Here is a 15,465-nt window from a genome sequence, read left to right as displayed (position 1 = left end):
TTTGTCCCCTCCCAAACCCTTTTGGGGATTTGCTACACAAGGTGGTGCCCCGCGCAGCGGTGCTGGGTGATGGCTGGGGTGGCCGCCTGGCTCTGGTGCCACTGGTGGCTCCCTGTGGTGCGGGGAGGGGACCGGGTGGGAAGGAGCTCCCCGGGCGGTGGGAATAAATGGAAAGAACGGGAAGCAGCTGCGAAAAGTGGGGACAGGTCCCGCGTGGAGAGAGTGTGGCTGCTTGAAACCGCCTGCCGTTTTGGGAGAGGGGCGCTGGGGGGGGCTGCAGGGCTCACGGCTGCCCACGGAGGGGGGAACCTCCGACCCCGTGCGGGGCCGGGCTTGCCGGCAGAGCCCCCTCCCGAGCAAGGGGGGGGGGGGGGGGGGGGGGGGGCTCGCCACGCTGCTGCCTCGGCAACAGAGGCCAAACCAGAACTACGGGGCAGCGTTTCTTCAGGGATTGAGCACCAGGGGTGAGGGCGCTGGCCCTCGAGGCTGCCCGACGGGCCTTGGCATCGCTGCAGAGAGCCTTGTAGCTCCTTAGCATCCAGGTCCTGCAAGCCAGCGTTAATGTGCGTTACGCCGAGGTGCGTGCAGAAGTAAATGCTTTTTTTTTTTGTGATTTTTGTCTCCCTACTACAGTGGGAAAGTCAGTCGCACGGTTTCTTCCTGCCCGAGAGGCCTCCAGAGCCCCCCGAGGGAGCCGGCAGGGATCTGCTGAGCGCTGAATCCCGAGGGGTCTGGGGGGGACGGGCTTGTCGGGGGGGGGGTCCCGGCGTTTCCTGCGGCCCTGGCCAGCTGTGCGCACAGCTGGACCCAGTGTCTGGCCGGGACTCCCCAGGCGCTGGGCCCTCCTCAAAAGACCCCACGGCAAGGTTTCATTTTGAAAATGCTTTAATAAGGAAGTGTTGACAACACTGTTTTGCAAAATGTAAAGGTAACTATACAAATTCTTAATACAAAAAGAATAAATTAAAAGCAGATCTTTTTTAATTCTGCAACTTTTTCTACAACATACATATTTTTTCCTTGATTACAGTTGAACAGAATCCAGTAAAATCATCTTCCATGCTCTAATTTCAGGAGACCTAATTTTTTTTCTTTTTTTTTTCCTTTTTTTAAACTAGAGAGTCCATTTTACACAACCTGTAATAAAACTATTGACATTAATATATATGTAAAACTTTACATCTAGTTAACTAAGCAGTAACTGGTCATCTGATAGCACCTGAATGGGGATCGGCTATGCCTGAAACTAAAACTAATACAGAGTGAAAACAAATTGGACTGTTTCAACATTTTCAACACTCGACTGCATATAATATCATTTAAAAATAAACCCTGCCTCCCAGCACGGCCCGGTGCATGGACCGTGCACCGGGCGCCTGGCTGAACAGAGGGAGTGTCAGATGTGGAGACTAAGAACGCAACTGTGGCCTCATGTCAGATGGAGCCTTGAAAAATAAAAAAGTAAAGGAGGGGTTAAGTTGGTAGTCAAGTGCTTGTGTATAATAGCTATGTATATACCCCTCCGTGTTATACTTAAATATGTTAATCTCATATGATTAACATTTTATGTACATTTGTGTTTAATTGAATTGAGCTAAACAGTAAAACCTGTTTTACTTAATCTGTCTTTACTACCAGACTGGCTGCTCACGTGTGCCTTGATTGCAAAACAGAAAAGCAGAACACAAAGCAAAACTCAATCCGTTTCTAGAAAGCTTTTTCTCTACTCCAGCCTGTTTGCAATTCAGGCTAACCATTTATTTTTATTTTTTTTTTTTTTTTTCCTAATTTCAGGGCTGCCACCTTTTAACCTTTGCTGCAAAACTGCAGATCTGGTCTTGGAGGAATTAATGTTTCTTCCTGTAGTGCCCAGAGGCCTCATAGTGCCGCTGCTGTTGAATTCTTTTTAATTAAAAGAAGGTACACAGAAAAAAAAAAAAAAAAAAAAAACAAAACAAAAAAACAAACAACCCGAAACCACTTACCAGGGAAATTAAAAAGAAAACAGACAGTTGCTCAGAGCCCCTATAAATCGGTGGGCTAAATTACTTGCTGCTGCTTAGTTTGGTCCTTATTTAATCCTTTCACTTTAGCAACCGAATCTTATCAGTAAATGTCACTTATCGGTACTATCTCTTATCCAGCTAAAAATCCAATTAGGAGCTTGAAATAATTCCCATGTTAAAGACCCCAAAGCACAAAGAGATGGTGAAAACAGCCCTGTGCACATCCAGATAAAGGGTGCAATCTCACCACTGTCTGTTCTTCCAGCAGTTGGTTACGAGGCTTCAGTTACTGGGGGGGGGGGGGGGGGGGGGTTGTGCTCCCGTGGCGATTCTTCGTGGCGGTCCAGAAGCACGAGGCTTGCGTGGCCACCTGTAAAACCCCCTTGCTGGTGTAAAAAAGTTTGGTTGTTTTTTTTTTTTTTTTTTTTTTTGTCTTTCCTGGAGGGATAATTAATTTATGCTTCACGTGTGAACGTGAAAGAGTTTTCCTTCCTGGCTCTGCCGCGGATTTTCCCGCGCAAGCCCCAGCGTCCCCCTGGCAGCGAGGCCGCGCAGCCGCGAGCGCCCGGAACCCACCCCAGCGCTTCTCCCGGGTGTTGCAGAGAGCCGCTTGCGTTCATTTTTTAGAAACCCCCCATCATCTTTCCAAGCCTAATTACGAAGAACCCGTTCTCTTTTAAACGCCTGGAATGCAGTTTTCCAGCAATCTTAATACCAAAAGGTGTGGCAGCCCCCCCAGTCCCGGTGTTTCATTTTTAAATGTTTCGCCCTACTTTGTCTGGTAGACGCTATTGTTATTCTTGGAACACACACACACACGCACACACACTCGCGCTTTTTTTTTTTTTTTTTTTCTCCTTTTTTTCTTAAACTAAAGCTAACTTCAGTTTCTGCTTTTCACAAAGTAACCCCCTCCAGCCGTTTCTTTTAATGCCTTTCCCATAGGAAATCATCGTTTGCACGCACAAACGGGGGAAGGCCAGGTACCTCCCCCCATCTAGTGGCAATAAAAACAGCATAGCACCGCAGTGAAGACTAGACGTGCCAGCTTCAACATCCACCTAGATTGTGCACTTGTTCGTTACAAAAGTGTCTTTGAGGCCTTTTTAAAGTTCCATGGCTTGACACGTATAAAGCATTGCTCAAAAGTATGTGTAAACTTGCAGCTCCTTCCGTGACGCGCTCCTACCATTCCTTTTGGTATCAGCAGGCAGCTCTCGCTGGTGCCCAACACCTAATTTCGTTGCTTCTCTTTCTTGTGGTCTCTTCTTGCAATGGGAAAATTTGCCTCGTCTGCTGGTGGTTCAGCCCCGCTGCCTGCGGAGCCTTTGGGTTTCCCGGCAGACCGGTTCTCCCACACAGCAGTACACCCTGACGAGCCCTTTGCTACACTGGTGCTAACGAAGGGAAGATGAGCGGAGCAGATGCGTTAATGCAGCTTTACCTGTCAATTAGCTTGCGATGTGCTTTCCCTTTGATTTCACTGGTAACGCTTTGTGCAGAAGTCGATCAGAATTTACTGGCTGTATCTGTTTGTAAAAAGGTTTTTGGGGCAATTTTTATCTTCATCAGAGCGTGCAAAACCAACCCCCGCGACCCCAACCTCTCTCTGTATTGGTGTGCAACCTGTGCCTGCCACAGAGATGCTGTGAGTAGCAGTACTTGCCTCTGCTTCAGGTAATGCCTTTGTCAACCTTGTTTGTCCCGTTCCATAGTAGCTTGTAGACAGCGACGCTGCGATACCAGCCCAGCCCTCCAGTGTGTCTTCAGCACGCTGGGTTATTCTACTTGCACGCAGGCGGTGGGCTCAAAGCGAGGAAGGAAACGCCGTTTTGCAGGAGGTGGTTGTGTTGGCCGTTGAGTTAAATGAGAGAGCTCTTCTGGTAGCTAGAACCTGCTGAGCAAACTCCTCCTGCCGACGTCGGTGTGGTGATCTTTGGCAGGGCAGATCTCATTGCGGGGCTCTGACACGTCTTTGAAGTGAGGGGATTTTACTGTTTCGTTACAAATGCACTTTCAGGGCTATTTCTCAGCCTCTGCCTCATTTTACTCCCCCCTCCCCCCCCCCCCTTTTAAACGAATGCTCTGTTGGCTTCAGACCGCAGGTCATGGAAATCTTAACTGCTGTTACATGCCGCCGAACAGTGGGAGTTGATGTAAGCCTTGAAGGGCTTCCATCGTTTCAAAGGAAAATCAACTTTTACATTGCTGAGTGGCCGTTCAGGTGGCTGCCGGCGGCGGCGCGGTGAGGGGACGCGCTGTGCTCTGCCGCTGCGGATGTCTCGGGGCCTGCGTCCCGTTAATGCCGCCTTGAATTGCATCGCGAGAAAAGTGCTTAGAGTTGAAGCTGGTGCTGGGTGACAGTGCATCTGGGTAAGGCAAATGAGAGGCAGTGAGGTGATCTCAGAATGGCGTTGATGTGATTAACTTGAGGTCAGGGGTTCACACTAGAGTCCCAGGCTTGGCTTTTTCCTGCCCATACCACTGGACATCTGCTAATTCTGGATAGAGGGGAGAATCCAGGAAACAGCTATCATTGTAGCTCCTGCAGGAGAAAGGAAACTCTGTTAGGACAACGAGGGCTCCTGGAAAGTTCAACCGTGGGCGTAAAGCATCATGTTATGGGTGGGAAGGAACGCAGGATATTCAAAGACCCCCGCTGCATTCTTGCAGGTACCCCCCGAACTGACATTTGGGGTGCACTCAGCATGCAGGACCCTGCTTTGACCCAGTCTGCTCTTGCCCGGCACTCCCGTTCGCCCCAGCAACCCGCCCGGTGCCAGGAGAAAGCCAAGCTCCAGCAGCCTCTCGGCGACCAGGCTGCCCCGAGGTTTGGATGCCGGCACAGCGACAGGCAGAGCTGCTGCTGTGCTCTCAGTGCTGCCTGGAGGGCGAGAGCTTGGGGCCGACCCCACCGGCTGCATCCATCCCACTGCCCGTGGCACCAGACCTGCCGGCGCTTTCTGCGTGGCCTCTTCCCTCCCCAGGTACGGCACCGTCACCCTGCCTTGCCCGCGGGGCTCTGTCTTGCTTTCCCGCCCGTTAGGAAGCTGGGCTAAGGGGATTTTGCAGCAGGATGCTCTCCAGGGAGCATGTCCTAAGAGCAGCCCTCTCGGCTGCAGGCCGTGTTACCCAGAGGGAACGTGGCAGGAATGGGGGGGGGTTGGTGCTTTCCTGCAGCACTTCTGCACCAGGCAGAGGCTCGTGCGTCGCCTGGCAAGCCCACAGTTACGTGGCTTCCCAGGGATGAGCTAGGAAACGACTCGTGAGAGGGTGCCAGGTCCAGTGTGGAAAAGCCTGTGTTTTGTTGGAGGTAGCCTAGTCCTTCATCTTGGGGCACCTCTCTTGACAAGCTCCTGCTTCCTTTGCTGCATGGCTTTTTGTTTGCCCATACCCCGCAGACGAGACAGTTTGGAGACTTTTCTTTGCTGTGTATCTTAAGAGTTCTGCTCAGGGTCAGCTCCTGGCTAAGTCTGTGGAACTCCTTGCCAGAGGAAAGCACTGAGGTCAAAATCTTGATCTTTTGAAAAGCGACTGCTATAGCTGCGTAGCAGTATTCAGAATTGACGGCTCTCCCTCACACTTTGATTTGAAACAACTTCCAAACTAGGGATTGTTTTGAGGCCAAAAGTGGGAGATGCATTTTCTTTGTTTACTGTGGGATTCTCACTTCTTCCTCAGCTCCCTCCCTGCCTTGCAGGACAGATCTTGCATCTGATGCAGCCTGGCAGTTCCTGCTTCCTCTGCTCTGTTTTCCACCTGGTTTCCCCGGGACTGGTATCTGCGAGTAACCTGAGCAAGGGCATCACTGTCTGCATGTTAAAGAGCCTTTTGTTTCCCAGCTTTGTGCGGGAGTACCGAGGTTTATGGGTTATCTCTAGAAAGCTGGGTTTGAAATACTTGACAGATGCCAGCTGTGAATGGCTGTAGATTCAAATGAGAGTGTCAGACAGCGACGGCAGTTTAATTAAAAGAGAAATACTCCGAGGGTTTTTTTTTGTTCCCTCCACCCTTCCCCCTCTGTCTTCCCACAGGAACGGGGCCAGGGTTGCTCCTCGTTCCCTGAAACCCCGCTGCTGCTAACAGCCTCTGCTTTGCAGCTCTGCTCTGCGGTAGGGCAGGAGGAGGAAGGGGTGCTGAGGGCCCTGGCTCGCAGCCGGGAGCTCAGGCCAGGTCCCCCGAGGCCCCCGTTCACACCAGCTCGTCTCCCCAGCAATCTGCTCCGCCTCTCCCCGCAGCCCTTTGCCCCCGCTGCTGCGAAATGTCCCCAGCCACAAACTGGTCGCTACCGCCTGCCCCTCGGTGCCTGTTCAACCCCTGCGGAACGCAGAGCGGGCTGGCCCGAGGTCCTCTGTCACGGGGGAAAGCGCCGCAGCCACACGCTCGCTGAAGGGGCACAGAGAGGGCTTCAAGACGTTCTTCCAAGAGCTGAAGGCAGGCCTTGTTGCCAAAAAACCAGGCACACAATTAAAAGGGCTGCTCCTCTGGGACAGCGGGGGGCCGGTTATTCGCGCTGTGGTCACAGACTATATGGCAGAAGGATGAAAGAACAAAACGTCCCCTTACTATACCTCTATTCATCAGTACTTTGGTGGGTTGGAGACTGAGACTCATCCATAGTGGGTGAGTTGTCTGTTGCTTCTCTGAACAAAGGAGAGCGAAAAGGGAGGAAAGAGGAGAGAGGAAATGTTAAAGAAAAGAAGTGACACAGACATTGTTACGAGCTTATTAATCCAGTGGGGAAACAAGTCGATGAATCGTCTTTAGAAAAAGTTAGTGACACAAAAACACATTGGGGAGAACTGTCAACCTATTGAGTTGTGCTGGGAGGGCACAGCCCGCTCTTGTAGTGGGGAGTTGGCGTCGTGCATCTAATGGCAAAGTTTATCTGCACCCACTGTATTTATACATATGCCTTGGGTGTTATGCTCAGGCATGAAATGAGTGCGGATTTCCAATTCTTTTTGCACTGGTTGTTCGTGCAGGGCCTAAGCTATAATTCTAGATAACTTCACGTTCACCATCTGAGAATTTGGCTTGATGCATTTTTGCTGTTAGAGACAGGGTGCAGGAGTTTTATTGAATGGAAAAATAAGAAAAGTTGGGATTTTCCAGATTTCTCAGCTGGCTGCTCACCAGTTTTACTTCTGATCATCATGGAGATATTTAGAGAAATTAGGATCGGGATGGAGACTGAGACTAAGATTTGAGTCTAGACTCAAACCCTTAACAGTGCAAATTTCAGTGTACAGTAAAGATAGCTGCCATTTTGCCTATCTTGTGATCCCTCAGCTTTTTGTGAAATGGAACCAGGAAAATTCTCTTGTTCTAAAGCTGGAAGCTTGTTGTTACGGTTCTCCCAATCTACATTTTAAAGTGCAGTCAGGAGCTGTGCTGGAATAAAACCAGAGGTCACACTTGGTTGTAGGTGACGAGAAAAAATTAAAGAGCATGAGATTTTCCAGTGACTGCACAGTGTTTGCACATGTTTGCAAAGTTACCAGTCCCAATTCACAACTTGGGGGATCATATCTGTTTTCCCACTCTAAGGCCTACGGTATTTGAGGACTGTAGTCTGAAACATTCTAGCTGATCTCACCAAACTAAATTTAGATGCAAAAATCCGGGATGTGCTGAGTTAGACAGGATCTGGAAATGATCTTTATTTCATGTGGCAGGACAGAATTACAGGAGATTGCTAGAGAATACCCATAGGAGCTTGCAAAACGCTTTCTGTTTACTCCTGGAACTGCCTGCCTCACCTAGAGGTGCCAGAGAACCCAATTATTATATTTACATGAGTAATGGCTACCTGCATGTAATGACTCACACTTTGGTGAAGCATGTTAAGTTAGTGGCAGCTGAAAAAAAGATGCACTTAATAGTCATTAAGACACATTGCTAGGGAAAACCTAGCAGAAAAACGTGGTTGCTGCACACACAAATATGGTAGGCACCTAACCTTGCCTTTACAGCAAAGATCTGCTCGGTCTGGACAGCCGGAGTGATGGCTGCTAAAAAATAAGATCAGCTATTTCGACATACAGAAAATTGGAGGAAGGAGAGTGCCCAGGCAGGAAGAACCTGCAAGATTTCTTTCCCTGTGCTGGGAGCAGTGCTGCTGGGTGCGGATGGCACGGCCGTGTCCTGGTCAGCCTCACCTAGAGCTCCACTGCCACGGGTGGGAGGCTGGAAATGCTCTGTGTGGCTACAGAGCACCTGGAAAATGTTTCCCATACCCGTGCTCTCCCTTGGTTTGCGAGCCGGGAGGTTGTTCTCACTGGCACTGAGCGAGGTGAATTCTCTAACCCGATCCCACCGACACTCACCCAGTCTGCCACGTGAGAATGTGGTGGGGACTGCCCGGCGGCGTGGCTGCTAGTTCACTTGACGGTGTCGAACTCCTCTGGCTGTGAGGTAAGGCAGCTGAAAAACAACCAAAGGGTGGGCAAAAACAACCGGTGAGGGGAGGGCGTGTGGGTCAGGGTGGTTCAGAAGCTGGTCAGACCACCAGAAACATGTCCGGCTGTGAGTGAACACGGCCTGGGAGTCAGACCTCACCCTGTTCCTGGATGGCTGCGCCCGATCGCGGCACAGGAGCAGCCAGCCTGCTGCTGACACGGCGGTGTGTCACGGGCTGGCTCTGTCCTCAGCTCTGCAGGCATGCTTTGTTTCAGCCCGGGCTCTCCTGAGCCTGCCCGGGAACACTGCACCTCTCCCATCGTGAAAGCGAATCAGTTTTGGTGCTGCCTGGACAGGCAGGGCCTGGCTGCACGTCTCCACGGGAGCCGAGTCGGAGGAGCCCGGCCTGTGAGGCTCAGACTCCTGCTTCCAGGGGGGGTGGGAGGTGCTCTGTGCCCCTCCGAGCCAGGGCTGGCACTGGAGAGAGTCTGGGCAATTACATTGCTTCATGTGCAAAGGAGGAACAAAGCTCTGAAGATTTCAATGCCTACAGATGCCTTTCACTGTGCTGCTGTAATGAAGTGAAGTTGGGCTTCGCTGACCCTACCTACTACTATGGGACCAGAGGAAAGCTTATCTTACTTCAGTGAAGATAGAAGCAAGCTGAACTAAAAATGTACTCGGCAGTGGTTCTCGGGGGAGTTTCCCTGGTGAGAGTCTAGCTAAGAAATCCACCTGACTGATCTTTCCTCCTCCTCAAGTCCATACACTGTTGACCCTTCAAATTGAATATACGCCTACAAGTATGATCCTCTTTGAAGGACAGCATGAAGTCCAGTAGACATATCAGCTAGGGCTAATCAGCTAAAATGATGGATGTTTCTACCTGGCATCCCCTTCTCTGCTGTTAAATGCTTTAGCTGCTGCCAGAGCGACACTTGGGAGAGAAAAACAAATTTTAATCTGCTCCTTGGAGTCGATAGCCCCCAAGGTCAGTGTCCTCCCACAGCTGTAACTGGGAGCTGACTCTGAATGCAAACCCAATCTGTGCTGCCAACTGGTCATGAGCTGCTGCGATTATTGAGCACACTTGCCCCTGTGCTGCCCAGATACCACATTTAGATTTAATGACCCAGCTGGGGAGGGGAATGGACCGATCGACAGCAGTTTCTACATGCTGTCCCCCAAACCTCACCCTTTTCCTTTCTAGACTACCTAACTGAACTAGTACGGTTTCTAACACTAAGCAAGGCAGAGCTTCCCACTGTTCAAGTATTTTCTGTCGCTGGGTGGAACAGAAATGCCCGTTAATCAAAGCGGGGGGGAAGACAGATTTTCAGATGGAGACACAGGATGGTTCCAGCAGCTACTTGATTGTGTCTTAGCCCACATCTGGGCCTCCTACGAGCATTGGCATCACACATAAACCAGCCTCTTCTTGGGCAGCTGTTGGTAGCCCACGAGTGCCTGGTGTCAAACCGCCTCCGACTCCGCGCCGGCAGCGAGTACAGAGCCCCACTGGTGTCAGCGTGGTGGTCACCGCGGGCCAGGTGCCATGCTGGGATGTCAGAAGGCCAAGAGCCAGCACGAGTGGACGATGCACTGCTCTGCTCTGGGAGGCTGCGAGGGCCTGCAGTGGGCAAGGCTGGAGTAAGGGTGTCTCCCACGCCAAGGCTGAGGCGTGTGGAAGGGTGAGGATGGGCATGGCGCAAACTGATTAACCAGCAATCCTGTCCACGTGGGGCTGGATTCAGGTTTTTAGCAAGTTCTTGATCTATCCAAACTGGCTTGTCCAGCAGTGACTGATGGCCAGTAAATATTTAACCTTGGACTGTTTCATAACACATAGTGGCCTCCTCAGCTTAATGAATTTGACTGTTTTCTTACTATTTAATATTAACAGCACAGAGGAGAGCAAAGCTCTGCACATGACAGAGAGGTGTATTACTGCACAAACTTAAGTGCTCCGAAATTCAGGATATTATCAGCAGAGTTACTCGGGCTGCCTGGGAAAACCAAGTCTCAGCAGTGCACAAAGATGTCATCGCTCAAACATTTTTGGGGGGGGTGGCGGGGCTGGGATGCTCTCTGCTTAACCTTTCTCATGCTTTTGGTGTTCCACTGACTTGCATTCGCCTAGTGTGTGCTGAGCCCCTGCTTGCCACGATTACTGAGAGCGACACACCCCCATGGTTTTTCCACAGTCGGCCCCTGGTGCCATTACCCAAAATCCAACTGCGGTCTGAGGAAAGACCGGGCAACAACAGGGCTTCGGTCCCGCCCTGTCTTTTGAGCCCATCGTTGCAAAGTGATGATTTCCATGGAAAAAAATGATCACCCGATGAGTGTCTCAGACAAGGCTTTCCCCCCGGTGTTACAGGCTTGGTGAGCAGCACGTGAAGGCCAGGTAACGCGCTGCGGTCTGGCGCCGCTCTCCAGCCGGGCTGTAACGCCTGGCACCGATCTGGGCTCCCGTCCCCCTTCCTGCCCCTCTCCCCGGGCCCGGCTCTCACCTGATGTTGCTTTACACATCTGAGGCATTCTCGTGACCCGGCTGTGCGCCACAAAGGTGCTTTGCGAAGATGTGCTGTACTGGGAGCTGCTGTCCGAGGAGGTGGAGCTCGTGTGCGAGAGGCGGCTGTGCTCCTTGTGGGAGGCCGTGGACCGCTGGTACCAGAGCCGCAGCTCGTCCGACACGGCAGTCCGACCCGAGCCTTTCTCAGGGCCTTCCCTGCCCAGAGATGGAGTCCTTATGATTTGGGAGCGGGAGGGGGTGAGCCTGACAGAGTCTACTTCATCCCCGTGCCAGTTCTCCTTAAACATCCCCCCCGCCGTGTAGGAGTTGGAGGTTTTGAATTGTGCTTTCACGCTGTAGTGTCCCTCCTGGTCGTTCTCCAGGCTCCGCACCACCACGGGTGTGGAGCTGCCCTCGATGTACAGGGGATACTCTTTGATCCTGTACTGGGAGGAGGGCTGGCTCTGGCTGTGCAGGTAGACGCGGTGGTGTCCCGTCCCGTTCCTCGCAGCCAGGTTGGGCATACTCCCTGAATTGGAAGAGACCAGGTTGCCTGCCGATTTGTGCCTTTGCCTCTGCCGCTCTCTGGCTTTCGATGGGGAGTCCTCTGCCAGGGTGGAGTAGTTGGGGTTCATCTGAGCAGGGTAGTAGTGCTCAGAGCTAGAATGGCTGGTGCAGGAAGAGCAGTCGTCCATGGGGTCAGAGCCGTTACTGCTACGAGTCCTTGGGGTGTAGAAATCAGGGCTCCCTGTCTCATTTTCTGAGCCGAGGAGCTTGCCTTGTGACTCCAAACTGGAGCTCCGGTGCCTAAAGTGCTGAGCTAAGCTGTGCAGTCTGGTCGGGCTGATGTCTACTGACCTGCAGGTACCAGGAAAAAAAATCCAGGCTGTTAAGTCAACAGGATGAAGCACTTTTCCATCCCCTTCTGCACACAACGGCAGCTCCACAGGCAAAGGAATCTGAGGGCACTGAAAGCCTGGACCCCTGCAGCACTGTGTGGGGCTGCTGGCTTCAAAGCAACCTGCTTCCCTGCTGCAGGGTTTGGGGCAATTCGGTCCTATTCCAGTTCCCTTCCAGTCTCCTTGGTAGCAGCATTGCGTCTGCTGCACCATGTGGGATGTAAACCCTTGCCCAGCCCGATTCCTCTGTGGATTGCCACCCCGGGAAAGACCCAGTCTGAAGGGAAAAACCTGGCGACCTCAAGCCCCAGCTTTGCTGGCGCAGCCCCATGGCAGAGCTGTTTGGATCAGCACCGTCCTTGTGCTACCAGGTTCACCTTGCTCCAGCTGTGCAAATCCCAAGACCCCAGCCTCAAAGGTGGTGGGATTCCCTTGCAAGCGGCCTGTGAATGCCCTGCACAGGTACCCAATGCACCTGGTGTCAGACAGGCAAACAGACAGATGGCCCATACTTAGCCCTGAATACAGTGATTTCCCCACTGGTTGTTGAAGGCAGCTAGGTTTTACTGGGGCTCAGCCGTGAGGAGCATATGTAGGACTGTCAGCGGGTGACAGCCTTGTAAATTCGGGGCAACCACCCCGAATTTACAAGGCTCGATTCATGGCCAAGTCTGGGTGGTCTCTATTCACCCCGGCTGTTTGGTGAGCTTCAGCCATCTGTTCCAAGGAGCAGGAACACCCCGCAACGAGTCACACCCCCACATGACAGACAGCCAAGGGCAGGGCACGCAGCTCATGAATGAGCCACAGACTGAGCAATGGTTCTTTCAAACCCCCAAATGGTCCCTACCCGGTCAAGGCCACTTCTCAAGCACTGTGCCAGGCTCGTTTCTCACGCAGCTCAGCTCCAGTGTTAACAAACGTGCTCTTGAAAGGTACTCTCGGCCAAAAACTTGTAACAAACTTAACCTAAGACCTTAATGTCTTGTATTGGCTCTGCCCAAGTCAGCTGTGTTGGCATGACTCTTGATTTATGCCGAGCTAAATGATAGCAGCCTTTCCCCTTAGGGCAGAATACCTAAGAGCACAAAGCTTTGGCTCAGCTCTGCAGCCCGCAGTGTCCATGGAGTTTGCTACAAGAGCAAAATAGCAATGAAGCTGAACAGTTTGTAGAAATCCTGCTGAAAACTAGAGTCGCACATCCAAATGCCTCCCTCGCACACTTCAGCTCTTTCCTTTGTCAACCCTGGGCTTATTCCACTGCCACCTGGATACTCGGGTGGATTGCTTTATACAGGCTCTCTCTCCATGTAAGATCACACATGTGCGAACATTTTATCTAGGAGAGAGAATTAACATTACCCAACATTTTGTATCCGACAGGAAACAACATGTTCTCTCCAGCTGGATCCACGGGAGGAATTTACTGCAGAATTTAGCAGTAGCACCACATCCCTTTTAAAAGTGGCATGGAGTTTGCAGTGCCTACAAACAGTCCCTGAGATGAAAGGTCCCAGCGGAAGAAAAGCTTGATTACTTTGAAGGAGAGATTAGGGGCAGGATCACATTTATCTGAAGTGATTTCAGGATCTCAGTGCAGGAGATTCCCTACTGGCAATGGTGCATGAGCCTCTGATGTGAATAGGACTGGTTTGTGTTCTTTCCTGAAATATTCATATCCTGGGGGAAGGCTAAAGCAAAGAGTATTTATTTCAGGGTAAGCAAGGTGAGGCTGGATCCGGAAAGACTTACCGTGTGGAGTGGACGTAGTGTGGACTGCGTACCCGTAGATCCGGCGTCGATGGCATGCTGGACTGGGAGTTCCAGTGGGGAAGGCTCCGGATGGGGCTGTTCTGCAGCGAGCTGCTCCCTCCTGCCTCAGCACAGCTCCCAGTGCTGGGGAACCGCTTGTGACTGCTGCAGAGCAAACACCCTGCTTCAGTTCCCGGGCAGGAATTCGGGGAAGGGGCTCCCCACCCCTCTTTCCAGATCTCAGGCGTGTGCCTGTGATCTCGTGGGGGTGAGCGGGAGCTGGATCAGCTGCTGCTCTGAGTTGCATGCCAGAGCTTGTGCTTCTGCAGTAGCCGGCGGTCAAGGTGAAGCCCCATCAAAGCCCTCAGGTGATCCACCGTCATCCTTCCTTTCTCAATGCTTTCTAAAATATCACTGAGATACCAAGCACCAGTCATGGGAGCCCAGCCTACTTTTTATCACATGCCTGTTGGCCGAAACACCTAAAAGCCTCCTTCTGGTAAGGGACAGATCTGTAAATTTTGAAAGGCCTCCCACCCATCCCTCCCGGAAGCAGGGGATGTCTGTGTGATGCGGCTCCGAGATAGCTGGCTCACCTGGAATGACTGTGAGAAGAACGTTTCTTGACCTTCTCGTAGGGTTCATCCAAGGATGACTCGCTCCACATCTTGGGTTTGATGGGGGACTTGTCATAGTCGTTGCGGTGGTAATGCATTTGGCGGAGGCCTTCCAGCGACTGCGGAGGAGGAGGCCTGTTGTGCAACGGTGGCCGGGGAGGGAGTCCTTTGTGCGGGGACTGGAGAGGGGATATTGTGCTGGTGACCTGAGAATCTTCTGCGAAGAGAAGGGAGAGAGGTGATGTGTGACACCTCCGATGGCAGCACAACCCCAGGGGACACCATCGCACCTTTGGAGCCTCCTTCCTTACCCCACGTCCCCTGGTTCGTTCAGGAGCAACCTGAAGACCTGACTTGCAGAAGTGTGCTGGCTGACGTTCCCATTTTGGGAGGGAATGGCCAGAAAGAGTGTGTGATGCATTAAAACAACTGAAACCTTAAGAAAAAACAAGGGGGCATTCTGGGACTGTCTATTGAAAGACTTCAGAGCAATAACCACTGCAGTACTCACCGCTCCAGGCCTGGTATCAGACTACAAGGTAGAGTCAGGGGAAACCAAGCGTTATCGCTACTGGGGTGTTTGAGTGGATTATTACACAGAACAGTTCCTCCATTTTGAGTGTCAATGAGGAGTTTGCACATCCCTCCCTGTTTCCCTCCTGCCCTCTAGAACATGCAGCAGCCAACATACCATCCTCGAGAACAAGGGCATCTGAGAGGGAGCTGTCTTCACTGGCAATGTTTCCTTCTGAAGGGAAGAAAATATAAAGATGATCAGATGGTCCTGAGAATTACAGTGACTGAGTCCTAAACTGCACCATGATCTTCATCCACTGAGTCTTAGCCTTAAGCAGTCACCCACATCTTCCTCCTCACATAGCTGAGAGGCAAGATTCCTATGAACAACTGACTCAGCCCACTCTCTGTCTTGGAGGGCAGAGCTGCAGGCCAGGTCTCTCACTAGCAGGCTGCCTTTCAAGGAGCTTCTAAGTCTTTTCAATTAATGAGGATTAAGACTGAGTCACAACGGAGAGCTGAGATCCCCAGAGGATGCAAAACGGCATGGTGCCATTAGCAAGATTTACATCTCGGGCCTTTAGGACTCTGGGTTTGATCTCCACCTTCTCAAAATGATCATCCTGTTGCTAACTAAAGGCCCACACTAGGTACTGGGTTTGTGCAATTCAGGGAAACGCTTCCAGAGCATCCTCTAGCAGCAGGAGAAGCTTTCACGTCCTTGGCATGCACATGCCTGAGCTGCCTCCCCCATCCCG

At 51.8% G+C, this 15,465-nt stretch overlaps 1 protein-coding gene across 8 annotated transcripts in view; it reads right to left on the bottom strand.

The window, feature by feature from the left end:
- Positions 1 to 867: 867 nt before the first annotated feature.
- FRMD4A (FERM domain containing 4A) overlaps positions 868 to 15,465 on the bottom strand; it is a 377,000-nt gene continuing 362,402 nt past the window's right edge. For 6 of the 8 annotated variants that reach the window (XM_032985843.2, XM_032985844.2, XM_032985841.2 and 3 more), the window contains exons 18-23: positions 14,883 to 14,939; positions 14,171 to 14,408; positions 13,575 to 13,739; positions 10,922 to 11,781; positions 8,336 to 8,432; positions 868 to 4,551 (exon numbers count right to left, since the gene is read on the bottom strand). In XM_032985843.2, coding sequence (XP_032841734.1) covers positions 4,449 to 4,551; positions 8,336 to 8,432; positions 10,922 to 11,781; positions 13,575 to 13,739; positions 14,171 to 14,408; positions 14,883 to 14,939 — 1,520 coding nt within the window. In that variant the 3' untranslated portion in view covers positions 868 to 4,448. Of the gene's footprint in view, positions 4,552 to 6,577; positions 6,650 to 8,335; positions 8,433 to 10,921; positions 11,782 to 13,574; positions 13,740 to 14,170; positions 14,409 to 14,882; positions 14,940 to 15,465 lie in introns of all 8 variants that reach the window. The other 2 variants (XM_032985842.2, XM_032985839.2) reach the window with 1 other exon arrangement.

This window comes from Tyto alba, unplaced genomic scaffold (assembly GCF_018691265.1).
Source record: "Tyto alba isolate M040663 unplaced genomic scaffold, T.alba_DEE_v4.0 Super-Scaffold_2, whole genome shotgun sequence".
Taxonomy (NCBI): domain Eukaryota; kingdom Metazoa; phylum Chordata; class Aves; order Strigiformes; family Tytonidae; genus Tyto; species Tyto alba.
Note: the sequence above shows the minus strand (reverse complement) of the source record. Positions and strands in the feature narration are given on the sequence as shown.